Source organism: Lupinus angustifolius, chromosome LG05, assembly GCF_001865875.1.
Source record: "Lupinus angustifolius cultivar Tanjil chromosome LG05, LupAngTanjil_v1.0, whole genome shotgun sequence".
NCBI classification, from domain to species: domain Eukaryota; kingdom Viridiplantae; phylum Streptophyta; class Magnoliopsida; order Fabales; family Fabaceae; genus Lupinus; species Lupinus angustifolius.
This window is the reverse complement of record NC_032013.1, coordinates 10,869,472-10,883,172: the sequence shown is the minus strand read 5'-3', so window position 1 is coordinate 10,883,172 and position 13,701 is coordinate 10,869,472. Positions and strand designations below refer to the sequence as shown.

The following is a 13,701-nucleotide window of genomic DNA, read 5'->3' as shown; positions in this document are numbered from 1 at the left end:
AACTAAGGTATTCTCTCATTCCCCTCTAGAGAGAACAAAAGGAAAGTCATTTGGCGCTCTATCATCTGGAAGATCATCTCACCCTCATACCTTCGAGATTCCGGAAATGGCTCAACAAGGTATGTTCTTCATCTTCACCATGAACTCATTTGGGGTTTCTTCGGTCTGGACCATGGATGTTCCATGTGGGTGTATGTATGAGCATACACATTCAGTTGTGGGAACAAAGTCATGGTTATAAGAAGATATTTACTCTATGGATTGCGGATGGAGATATTTCTCCAACAGTATTTGTAAGAAGACTTAGTACGAGATTTATCATTTTCCTTTCTTTAGCACCCTCCTATGAGAAATGGTTTTGCCCACACTCTTTTATTTTAGTTGGAGAGGTTCTGTTAAGCTAGTATATATGCTTTCCCTCAAACTCTTATATTTTGTTATTTTGTCTAACAATGGTATATCCGGAAGTTGAGTTTTAGCTGTGTCTTTTAAAATAGTAAATAGACTATGTCTTAAATATTTAGTTCCAGTTGATTATTCTCACATGGGAATGGAGTATCTCCTAGTATAAGAAGATAAGTTATCTCCTCATGTTAATGAAATCATGACATGTGTTATGTTTCATCATTTTCTATAAAAAATATTTTTTAAAATGAACAAAATAGCGCACATGTTATATTTTTACTGGCTAGATGAGATAAATTATCTCCTGATATGAGGATGATCCTAATAAATTGTACTGACTATTCTCATATATAAAAGAGTAAATTGTACTCAAAGGATATAATAAAACTATACAAACTACCACCTTTTTACCAAACACCAATCATATCTACTTTTATATATATATATATATATATAACCTAACAATGTACATAAGTATAATTACATCGACCTTTCCTTAAAGAAAGGTGAGTATAATATTTAGTGGCAGATTCAAGACTGGTGTAAGTTGCATTCACTGTAATGTTATTAAATTAATTTGAAGAAAACATTAAAACAATGTTATTTTGAGAGGGAAAATGTTATAATGCTTTCAATTTTTTTAACTATATTTGTCATTATTGAGGTTTTGTTTGTCACTTGTTAATTTATCTTATATAAAGCACTAGTTACTTAATTAAATTTTAAATTTATTTATCCATATTTCTTGTGATTAAAATATAAAAAGTATGTTGTTTGATGATGTTTTCAACTTATTTATTATATTTTGTGATAGTAAAACTCTGTATTAGTTATTTAATTAGGAATTTGTGTTATACTAATGTTTTTAAATTTAAAGTATAAAATTATTAAACAATAATATTATAAAAAATTTAGAACTTTTGATGTAAATTGATTTAATTGGTCCAACATTTGCACACTAATCAAATCGTTGGCTTGATAATTTGACTAAGTTGATGATTAGTCCCAATTCAATAACAATAATTATGTTGTACATAATGTATTGGAGTATTACAAATGAATGACAATAATACAATTTTATATAACCAATGCTGCATAAATATTAACTAGATATTACTTACAATTATTATTTTTTTGCACGTTCTTCCGCCCCTGAAAATATTAAGTTAAATTTCCAAGAAATGAATATAGTTTACTCAATATAAAATAGTTTGTATGATTTAAGTGTTATATAATTGATACATAAAAATAGTTTGTACGTTAATATATATGTCAGCAATTTATCTTCATAAGGTACAACCTTATTTATATAATATAAAATTGCATATCATTTTTTGCAATAAGCTAACTATATAAATTTATTATTATGTCATTGCCAAAATTTGAAGGCATCACTGCATTCAATCAATAGATTGTTCTCTAAAAATTTCAGAACCACCTTACTCTTAAGGCCAAGAAAGGTATCAATGACCCATTTAGAGATCCTTGGTATCTATGTTATAGACAAACATATTTGATAAAAAAAGTATACTTTAAGGAGTAGTTAAAAGGGTCATCAAAGGAAGAATCTATTCTATGCTGTTCAATGAAATTATCCTTTGTTTTATTGCAATCATCTTTTGTTTTAGGCTAAGAATCTTCCTCAAATATTTAAACTTCTAAATACATAAAAAAAAATAGTACTAAAATAAATATAAGTCACATTATAAGTCAAATTAATACTGAAGCATATTTAATATGACTAATGTTTATAGTATGAATAATTAAAATAATAATTTCTTAAAATAAAAATATATTTCAAAAGTGATTTTATTCTTATTTGAGAAAGTCTAAGAATCTTGAACTTGTATATAGTTTGATGGCATGCCTGGAAGAAAAGTTTTGAATCATAGTGTGGATTGTATATTACTTGCCTTGTGATGTTACCAATATTGAATTACATAATACATGAATGCACCACCCAACATCCTTAATACAATAGAAATATTTTGTCATTCTTAATAATGTTCACATTAAAGATCATGATGATGTTCTCTTCCTCTACTTCTTTCTTTCTCTGGATTTTTCTCTTCTTCTCTTTAACTCATGGTGTGTATTGCTTTTTCCTTAAACTCAAGTGTCTTAATTTTCATATTCCTTTCTAAAAAGAAAAAATGGCATGCATGTAGGGGCAGAGTGGGGGGATTTTTTTGTACTATTATGTACATTTTTTCACTTTTTGGTAAGAAACTAATCTTTTTCGAGATATATGGTTGTCTCATTCCAATAAATGTCATTCCCACGAATCAAATTATTGATCTTTTGATTGTTTTGGGATCTAGTAGGGTACATCACTAGACTAATGTCTTGCTAATAGAGAGTATGAATATGCAATAATCCTTTCAAATTTTGTTAGAAAATTTATATGAAGTATATAAATTTCAAAATAGTCAACATTTTAGTATTCTTTTCGATGTCGAACACATATTCCTATTAGACATTTTTATACACTTCTAATTATATTTTAGGACTTTTGTATTTAGCTTTTGAACTTTTAAATCCTTATAGAGAAATGTCAAATAACTAAATATTCATTCGCATTTTATCATAAGAACAATGACTCATATATTCAAGGTATGTTTGCGAATTGAGTTTTGGAAGGAATGGGAGGAAAAGCTCAAAATCCATGAAATATATTTGTGAGATGACTTTAAAGTCTTCAATTTCCTTTCATACCCCTCTAAGACTCAACTCGAAAACCATGAGAATTTTATATCTTAGTATTATAATTGTGTTGTGTCATATATGTAGAAAAAGTTTGTTATCTTTGATGTTTTCTAAGGAAAATTTCACATTAATTTTCTTGTATGGTGCAGTTTTAGGGGATAAATTTTTCACAGGAACATATGGAGTAAACTATGGTAGGATTGCAGATAATCTTCCTTCTCCTCACAGTGTTGTTACACTTCTCAAAGCATCAAAGATTAGAAACATTAGAATATATGATGTTAATCAAGAAGTACTCACTGCATTCAAAGGCTCTGGAATCCAAATTTCAGTGTGTCTACCCAATGAACTTCTTAAAGAAATGAGTGTAGCCGAAGATCGCGCTATGACATGGATCAAAGAAAATGTGCAGCCCTATATTCCAGGAACAAAGATTCGCGGAATCGCGATCGGAAATGAAATCTTAGGAGGAGGAGATGTGGAGCTTTGGGAAGCATTGTTGCCTGCAGCTAAAAATATTTATAGTGCACTTAATAGGCTTGGTTTAGCCCATGAAATTCAAGTAACTAGTCCTCATTCAGAAGCTGTTTTTGCTAATTCATACCCTCCATCAGCATGCACTTTTAGGGATGATATACTTCCATATATGAAGCCATTATTGCAATTTTTCTCACAAAATGGAACCCCTTTTTTCATTAATGCATACCCTTTTTTGGCCTATAAAAATGACCCCCAACACATTGATATAAACTATGCACTTTTCAAGAAAAACCATGGAATTTATGATGCTAAGACTAAGCTACATTATGATAACATGTTTGATGCTCAAGTTGATGCAGCTTATGCTGCATTAGAGAAAGTTGGGTATGATAAAATGGAAGTGATTGTTTCAGAAACTGGTTGGGCTTCACATGGTGATGATAATGAAGCTGGTGCAACAGTGAAAAATGCAAAAACTTATAATAAAAATTTGAGGAAAAAGTTACTTAAGAGAAAGGGTACCCCTTATAGGCCAAAGAAAGTGGTTAAGGCTTATATATTTGCTTTGTTTAATGAGAATTTGAAGCCTGGACCAACATCTGAGAGAAACTTTGGATTATTCAAACCTGATGGAAGCATTGCATATGATATTGGCTTCACTGGACTTGTTGATTCATCTGCAACTTCATCTATTCTTAACTTCAAGGTATGTTTATGTCACATATTTGCATTATTCAACATATTTTCTAGTAATTCCGAGAGAAAAAATGTATGCACTATGATGTTGTAGGAGTTTTATACATCATCATTGACTCTTCAAAACTGTCGGTATATAAATCTGTAAATTGTCGGTATATAAATATTACACTTGTTCTTGTTCGGATATATAAACTCGCACAAAAGAATATATTGCAATTTCCAAATAGGAACTTCCATGTTGTAAATTTCCACAAAATTTGGCTTTTTCATTTGTTTAACTTTAGATATTTTAACATGTGTTTCTATTTAATATGTTATGTTATTTCATGAAAGAATATACACAACTTATTAAAAATTTAACACCTAACAATGACTCTAAATATGTCGTTACCCGATTTTCGGTTGAAGAAACAGTTGTGCGACTCCATATTACTGATTAAGTTTTTAACTGTTAAACCTTGCAGGGTATTGGATCTTCATACATGATGGTTTTTACAACTTGTGCTGCTCTTCTTCTTGCAACATTGTAATCAGTTGTATGATCCAAGGAACAAGTGTATTCAATAATTATTAGGATCCTGTAACAATTTTCATAACTCATTCAATTCATTAAGAAATTTCGGAAAATAATGTTGCGGCATATCTATGTATAGATGATTAACGTACCACATATCTATTAAATTCATATTTCTCTTATTGAGTATTGATGTTGTTACCATTTATCCTTACATTTCTGCAGTGTTTTTATTTTGCAATAAGGGTATTATATGGGAAAAAACATAGTAATATCTTAGTTTAGCTTATTGTATTTATCTCTTAAAATCAATAGAACAACGTAAATTTTCTCTAAAAAAAACAGAACATGTCATTTATGTAAGATTGGTTCATGACAAGATTTGGGTTCATATTCCAGTTTCATGATTTGGTCACCTAATTTTATTTAGAGATAGTTGTTTTGCCCGTGCTTGCAAATGTCCACAATAATTTAAACGGACGCGGGCACGTCTATATTAACTTAATAGACAAAATGGTATACTCTGCCCGTTTTAAAATGGGCATAGGGGCGGCCGGCGAGCATTGATAAATAATTTAAAATTAAAAAATTAATATAATAAAATAAATATAAATTAAATAAAGTAGTTAAAAGAGAACAAAATTTAAAAACATTTTGATATTTTTTATAAAATTGACTAAATTATATTACATCACAATTTTATTTTGAGACATTAAATCATATTATATCATAGTTTATTGGAATTTTTCTTCTTTTTTCTTTACATTATGCCCACAGGCAATCCACATTACCCATTAAAAATGATCATGGACTTTGCAGACAAACGGGCTGAGAAAAACATGTAAATGGGTAAAATTTACATGCTCTACCCACAAAAATTTGTGGGCTATGTGAATGGGCCCGCAGGCAATGTCCATTTTGCGATCTATACCTGGTTTACTTGTTTAACCATGTTTTTCATTAATGGGCTTGAGCTTCCATCATTATCTAGCCCATTAAGAACAACGTTAGAGTGTTATATCAATAAGATGACACATTATCTTGAGTGTTGTTATGTTTAAGCATGTTGTTATCAATGTTAAACTAGTCTATAGATAAACAATTCTTATAAATATTTTGACAACTCTATGGTTGACAAATTTTATAAAAGCTCATTGATCTTACAATCAAAACCTCTATATGTTAAGTTTATAAAAAATTTGGATTACATGTGGTAAACCTCACTTTTTTGGATTTTATGTACTTATAAATATACATGAGATACTACGACAACTATTACTATTCAACAACGTTTATTTTTTGGATTTAATAACATTTTTTGATAACGTTTATATGATCGCATGTAAAATGTCAAGTAAGGTTCAACAACATATTCGTGAGCGTGTTGTATGTATAATATATCACAACACTCACTCTAGTAAGCAGTATTATATGAATGACATATAAATGATGGATTGAAAGGATTTGTTTATTAATCCATGTTTCTAGAAGAAAATTGTATGCCTTTTTTTTCTAGAAATGCGTAACAATTGGGAACAGCGTATGAAATAAGTTGATATACCAATTGTAAGTAAACACACTTTTTAGGGAATTTTCAACATATGAACAACGTATGAAATGCATAACAGACTTGACTTTCCTCTATTGAAGTATTACAATTAGTATAACAAACCAAAAAGGGATCAAACAACTTATATACACCACTTTTTTTTTGGTAATATTTCCCCACTTTTTAGAGTAATGAATTAATCCATTTTGGAGTTTATAATTGTTCCTCCCGATAAGTGTCGCTGTCAAAAATTGAATAATTAACCTTGCGAATCTAGTGGAGTTTTGCACTACTATATCAACGTCTTGTTAGTTATATCTTATAATTTAGCCTCTATTTGAAAAAGAAAATATGTAACTGAATTTAAAAAATTCAAAATAAAAAAATTATTTGATCAATTATTTAGAAATTTTACATTTTATTTATTTAAAGTGCATATATTTTATTTTTATAAAAATATTGAAGAAGCATTAACTAAAAATCAAATAGGAGGAAATAAATAAAGAAATTATCAAATGCTTGTAGCTGGCATCAAAACGTATTGAAAAAGGACTTATTGAAAGTTGAAACTTCTACACGTACTATATGATTATTCTTCTTATTGAATTATTCTTCTTTCCTTGTGACACTTTTAATTTTGGCTATTTATACCTTTGCTACCCATTCCAATTTCTTCATTCATCTCTCATCTTATAACTTTCATTTCCACTTCATAATTTTCAAGTTCAAATTATATTATTTAGAGAAATTAAACATGAACAAAATGAGTTTTATTGGAGGAGTTATGACAATATTAATGGTTCTACAATGCACAGAGGCAGTGACAGTTCATGTAGTTGGAGATGGTTTGGGTTGGACAGTTCCAGAAGATATATCTGCATACCAAACTTGGGCTTCTATCAATAATTTTGCACTTGGTGATATTTTATGTAAGCTAATTAATTAAGCAACCATTATTTTTCTCTTTTACTAATGTTTTATATTTTTTGATATTTATTTCTTTCTCTTAATTAATTTTTATGGTTTCTATATATCTTTTTCCCTAAATATATAGGAAAAATATAACATGCTAATACATAGGGAAAAACATAACATCATGCTAATATATACTCTTATAAGAGTAGTGTATGAGTTTTATATATTGTCAGTATATAATTCATTATTCTTATTTAATTATCATTGAATCTTCAAAAAAGTAATCCAAATGAATGGTATATGATATAGTGACTATATATAAACTTTTACACTTATATGCATTAATATTAATCTCATATAAAAAACATAACATGTTAATGGAGTCATATCTTCTATCTCAAAGTTTGTACTACTCCGTGTAGCATTTATTTCTCATTTGTGAGAAAAGTAGAACAAGAATTAAATATATATTAATTTTATATTTCCTGAGAATGAGAATGAAAGGTATATGAAGTAGTACACATCTTGGAAGAGAATGTGTGTTTCCTATGCTAATACATATAGAAAAATGAATATATTGACACTGCATGAGTTTTAAACACTCATGCGATGTCACTACATCATTCATATTTAATCGTTGTTGACTCTTTAAAAAAAATACAAATAAATAATGAATGATATATTATCCATATAAATCTTTCAGATGATAATCAATAAATATTATAGTAAATACTTATTTTAGTCTCTCATACTTTTCGACCTTAACATTTTAGTCCTTAAATAGAAAAGACCTAAAATGGTCCCCAAAATTTCACATGTGGGCCAAAATTTTCATTTTTAGCATGTTTTACGACACTTTACAGGGATTAATTTGACTTAAAAGGATTAATTTGACTCACATTTGAAAAAATTTAGGATCATTTTAGGTTTTTTCTTTTTTTAATGACTAAACTAGTAAAGTCAAAAAAATATGATGAAGTAAAATGAGTATTTACTCTAAATATTATACTTTACATACGCTAATCATTTGTTTTTTTTGTTTTTGTTTTTGGTTTTCAGCATTCAATTTTGAGACAAATAGGCATGATGTAGCAGAAGTACCAAAAGGGTCCTATGAATCATGCACTTCAAACAACACAATAGGTACAATCATCACAACTGGTCCCACAAACATAACCCTCAATAGATCAGGTGAACATTTCTATATTTGCACCATTGGTCAACACTGTATTAATGGCCAAAAACTAGCCATCAATGTCTCCGCCACTCCCTCCACCGGAGCTCTTCCACCATCCACCGGAGCTCTTCCACCTTCTACCACCACCACCCCACCACCTCCATTTTCTGCAGCCAGTGGCAGTGCTTTAGCTAGTGTTGTTTTGCTCTTATTCTCATTGTTCTTGGGTGTAGCATTTTAGATAGAGAGTTGATAGTAGAATAATAAGATTATGGTGTATGTCACCTAGTAGTAAATATGTTTTGTGATTCATGTATAATTTTGATTTTACTTTGGTATTTTTGTTTAAGAGTGTGTAATATTCTTGTGGACATGTCATTAATAAAAGGTTTCAATTTTTTATATTTAGTTCAAAAGTTAGGATTAAGAGTAGTATGCTTGGTGAATGGGTCAAGGTATAAACTATAAAGTAATTAAAACACAGGTTTAGAATTCCACTCTTACAATTGGGACAGTGTAAAGTTTTTTACACTGTCAGCACATCATCCACCATTAATTTTAGTTGAGAGTCCATGGTAATTAACAAATCAATGGTGGATAATGTACTAACAGTATAAAAATCACTTACACTGTTATATATTAAATCCCTTAATTATATGTTACAATCATTTGACATTGTTTTATTGATTAATTTAACTAAATAACCAATAATTAAATTAATATATTATATTTACAAGTGTGGATTTTTTGAAATAATTAAGAATGTTTACGTAACTAATTTCTTTTCGAGATCAATGATTACTTTTTTCAATAAATGTCATTCTCATAACTTATTTAAGTTAATTTTGATCAAGAATCATAATAATTTTTCATAATAAGGCATCATATTTCCAGGTCTCCCTTCTTACAAACTCTCATTATCAATTTCTATTTCAAGGATGGAAAAGGTGAGAGATTTTTTCTGATTTTTGAGTGGTTAAAAGAAGTAAATGGACCCTAATTGTAAAACTATATATAACGAAATTGCCAAATAATAGTTAGTTTAACATCATGACTTTAATTTGTTAGTTTAACATCATACATGATACATGGTCATATTTATGTTCCCTATATTTGGACACATGACTCAGTTATATATATACAAAAGGTTGGTCTGGTGTAAGAGCTCACTAGATCCTTAAGATCACTAAAATATCAACAATTCTATTTCTGATAGTGATACTTGCTAAAATGAACAATCATGTATTCAAAAAGATTAGTTCATTATCTAAAAGAGTAAAGAAATACATTTAGTAGTACTAAATATAAAAGTGAATATTCACTTTATTCATTATAAATTTTTGCATAAAAAATGTGTAATGACAGTGAATAACAAAAACTACCGCGTACATATCATCTATCTATATCTATAATCTATATCTATATCTATAATCTATAATATTATAAAGTCAAAACATGGTGTAACTTCCACCATGGTGTAATTTCCACTTCCTATTTTGCCATTCACATTATTTAATTTTTACAAAAAAACCATATAATCCTAATTAACCACCACCAATACATTAATTAACCACATCTCTCACCTTAAACTAAACTTATCATAAACACACAAAAATATAATATAAAGTACACCGAATACAACAAATATATTTTAATTATAAAAAATAAAATATATAAAAATTAAATACATATTACCATGCAATATTAACTAACAGGGACAAAGTGCCTGTACTATGAAATAAATCCAATACATAACCAACAAAATGTCAATGGTTAATATTACTTAGATGAAAAAAGGTAAAAAACACAATAGGGTTGTCATATACTAGGATTAAATATAAGAGTGAAAATTCATTATAAATTTTTGTATAGAAAATGTGTAATGACAGTTAATATATTGTTGTTCTATCATATTTAATTGTTAAATATAAATAATATAAATGAATGATAAATAATATATTAATTATTGTGAATATTTATTTTTTTCCGGCTAAGAAAAAGCCCAAAAACATTTAAAAGAAAAAGAAAATCAAAAAATTAACTTCATTTTATTTATTTTAGTATTTTTCGATATTTTAATGAATAAAAATAATAAAACTATTTTTATGAACTTTTATAATTATTTTCAAAATTATTAAATTAAATATAACAAAACAAAATAATATCAAGTTCCTAAATCTAAATAATTAGGTTAACTAAAAATTTAAAAATAATTATAGATAAATTAATGTTGTTAGGGTTCCTAGACCCAAATGGTTAGGTTGAAAACTAAAATAAATTAAGAAAATGATTTTAGGAAATAAAATTTTTGAATTAGGAATGATCACTATGAGCTCATACTCTTTTTCTAAAAAGAGAGAGGAAAAAATATTTTTTATTTTGTATTATATCTATGTTTGGATTTGCATACTATAATATTATTTAACAAATAAAATAATATAGTTTTTTTGTATGACATCTAAAAGAGACTAGTCTATAAATAAATAAAATATTTGTTTGAATAATAAATAATATATATTTTTTTGGATAATACCAATAACTAAAAATAAACAAAATCCCTTTTATGTAGCAATAAACTAACAATCTTTTTTAAGAACTTTATTTTTTCTTTTTCTTTTTAATTTCATAATCAGAGTAGTAAAAAATGTTAATAGCAAAAAATATTTTCAATAAATAATTGAACATTTTCTTATAAATAAAACATGACATCAAGTACTTTACAAAAAAATAAAATAATTTTGAAAATTAATCAAAGATGGAGAGAATGTCATCTTGAAGGTCTCTTTCTTCTCAAATCATCTTTGAAAGATCATGCTACGCCGCTTCTTTTCAATCGATTAAATCTCAAAATCAATTAAGTTTCATTTTTAATTAAATAAATAACAAAAATTAACCAAATAAATTTTTTTTTTCAATAATAAAAGAAACTGGAAAATATATATTTTTGACTAAAAAATATATTCCCTTTAATTAAAATACATTTAACCAACAAACTTTTTTCTACTTAAAGAACTACATATGTCATGATTCTCTTAATAGGGATACGTAGGAACAAAGTCAATCTTATCAAACATAATAATAAAAATAAATGATTTTTTTAATAATTAATTAATTAACCAGATAATTTAAATGAAATAATAATAATAATAATAAAGTCATGTATTTTAATGAAGGGTACCGCCTAAGGTGAGCGAGTAGGGTGCTAATACATTTCTTACCTTGTAATCGACTCTCGAACCTGGATATCAAAAAACCAAAAGCCTGGGGTAATTGGGCTTAAAATATTTTTCTACATTTTTAACTATAAAATGTAATAGTGACTCTAAACAAAGTCGTGCGTTCGAAAATCGGTGCGCAACAATTATGTATAAACTCTTCAACTCACAATACAAGGTTATTAAACTCTTAATATTAATATAAGTTTTTTGCAAAGTATATCATCCATCAATTATTTTTTATTTGTATTACTTTTTGTCTCACCTCATATACTAATATTTTACAAAAACAAACTCTTACACTTTTGCATGAATATTAAATCCTATCTTTTATGCATATAAAGTTTACAAGATCCCTAATAAAAGTGCAATAAGGAATCCTTCCTCTAATAGACTTCAAACTCCAAGGATTACTAAGGCTAAGTTGATTTACTCTATAATCCTCTACAATTGGGTGCACAACAACCTTCGTAGTTACACTATCAAAGTAATTTTCACCGTTGATTTGATCAAGAACCAAAACTAATCCCATGGCAAACACCATATCAAAACCACGCTTAACGCAAAGCGAGAACACTTCTTTCCCAAGCATGACACCTGTCGTGGGGTCCACTTTACGATGAATCTCAACCATTGATTTCTTCTTCACAGTGTTGAAAACTTTGCAGCGTCGTTGTGAGAAGCACCCTTCGATGTGGTACTCCACACTGGAGTTATCGTACACCTCTACTGTGATGCTCGTTTGTGACCGTTCGATGATGGATGATTTCTTCACGCTGAAAATTGGTTTATCACCGTTCATTCTCTCGCCTTTGAACCCTTCCCACCGTTGATGCAGACTCGGTTTCTGTTTCATAAATATCAACCTTGTCTTAGTTAATCGCTCCATTGGAATAAATCAATGAATTACACATTAGAAGTATAGAATGTACTAAAGGGTGTTATTAATATGGTCGGATTGGATCAGGTAAGAGATATTCGACCCCCAAATATTGATCGACTCATTTTTTAACCTGAATTTAACCTTAGATCCGAAACTAACCTAACCAAAAATATTGATTGGGTCAGCCTTTGAACTTGACTCTAGACCTGATTAAACACATGACATACTCATTTACGTAAAATTTTCTCAATATTTTTTATTATTTCGATATATAATTCGATATATAAAATGATACATGTATCTATGTTGTTGATCATGTATATATAATAAAAATTTAGATAATCAATCATACTTTCAATCAAAAAGTCGTCACTACACAATTGAATAGAGATAAATACAAACATAATGAGTGAAAACCTATGAGACGAGAATGGTTGTCATATTTGTCCTCTAAGATCCTAAATATTGATTAGATCAATTTTTTCAACTCAAATTCGATCATAGATTTGATTAAAATAAAAACACAGAGGACATTTTTTTACCTTTGGGCAGAGGGTAAGAAGACAATGGCCTCGTGGATCCATAAGAACAACCTCGTCCTTGTCACAAGTGTTAGGTCCATACGAGTCAACTCGGAAAACGAGTTGGCCCTTGCAATCATACACTTTGAACCCATCTCCAGCAAAGAACAAACAAGTTTTTAACACTGTTAGGTGAGTCTCTTCCTTAACCACATACCCATCTTGCACTATAAATTCTCCCTTCATTATTCTTTTAAAACAACAACAATAACAATCTTTGATACTTCAGAGTGACGAGAGAATAATGAAGGTGAAATAGTTACTTGAGATGAATATAATAATAACATATATATAAGGGTGGAAGAGGGAACATTTTGATTTTGACATGTGATATAAAGTGACTTTTTTTGTTGGTATATTGCTGTAAAGTGGGTGATGAATTATATTCTCTACATGTTTGCATCATAACACGTTATTCATATGAGATATTATGTTACATGTGAATATAATTTTATATTGTGTGTCAAAACAAAATAAGTATACACAAAATTACACTCATTAAAGTTTTGCTTACTTATACATACACTTGGCAAGTCTTGTTTAATTATACTTGTTAAAGTTTTGCTTAATTTAATAT

The 13,701-nt window shown here is 28.3% G+C and overlaps 3 protein-coding genes across 3 annotated transcripts; 2 read left to right on the top strand and 1 right to left on the bottom strand.

Moving 5' to 3' along the window:
- Positions 2,322–5,006, top strand: LOC109347773 (glucan endo-1,3-beta-glucosidase 14). Its single transcript, XM_019587825.1, has 3 exons — positions 2,322–2,493; positions 3,261–4,297; positions 4,755–5,006. Exons 1-3 carry the CDS (start codon positions 2,409–2,411, stop codon positions 4,818–4,820), a joined length of 1,188 nt encoding a protein of 395 aa, XP_019443370.1. The 5' UTR covers positions 2,322–2,408; the 3' UTR covers positions 4,821–5,006.
- LOC109347168 (cucumber peeling cupredoxin-like) lies at positions 7,037–8,813 on the top strand. Its single transcript, XM_019586890.1, has 2 exons — positions 7,037–7,282; positions 8,328–8,813. Exons 1-2 carry the CDS (start codon positions 7,108–7,110, stop codon positions 8,684–8,686), a joined length of 534 nt encoding a protein of 177 aa, XP_019442435.1. The 5' UTR covers positions 7,037–7,107; the 3' UTR covers positions 8,687–8,813.
- On the bottom strand, positions 11,967–13,352 carry LOC109347772 (protein LURP-one-related 5-like). The gene is made up of 2 exons (XM_019587824.1): positions 13,086–13,352; positions 11,967–12,507 (listed from the first exon to the last, which is right to left on the bottom strand). Exons 1-2 carry the CDS (start codon positions 13,308–13,310, stop codon positions 11,977–11,979), a joined length of 756 nt encoding a protein of 251 aa, XP_019443369.1. The 5' UTR covers positions 13,311–13,352; the 3' UTR covers positions 11,967–11,976.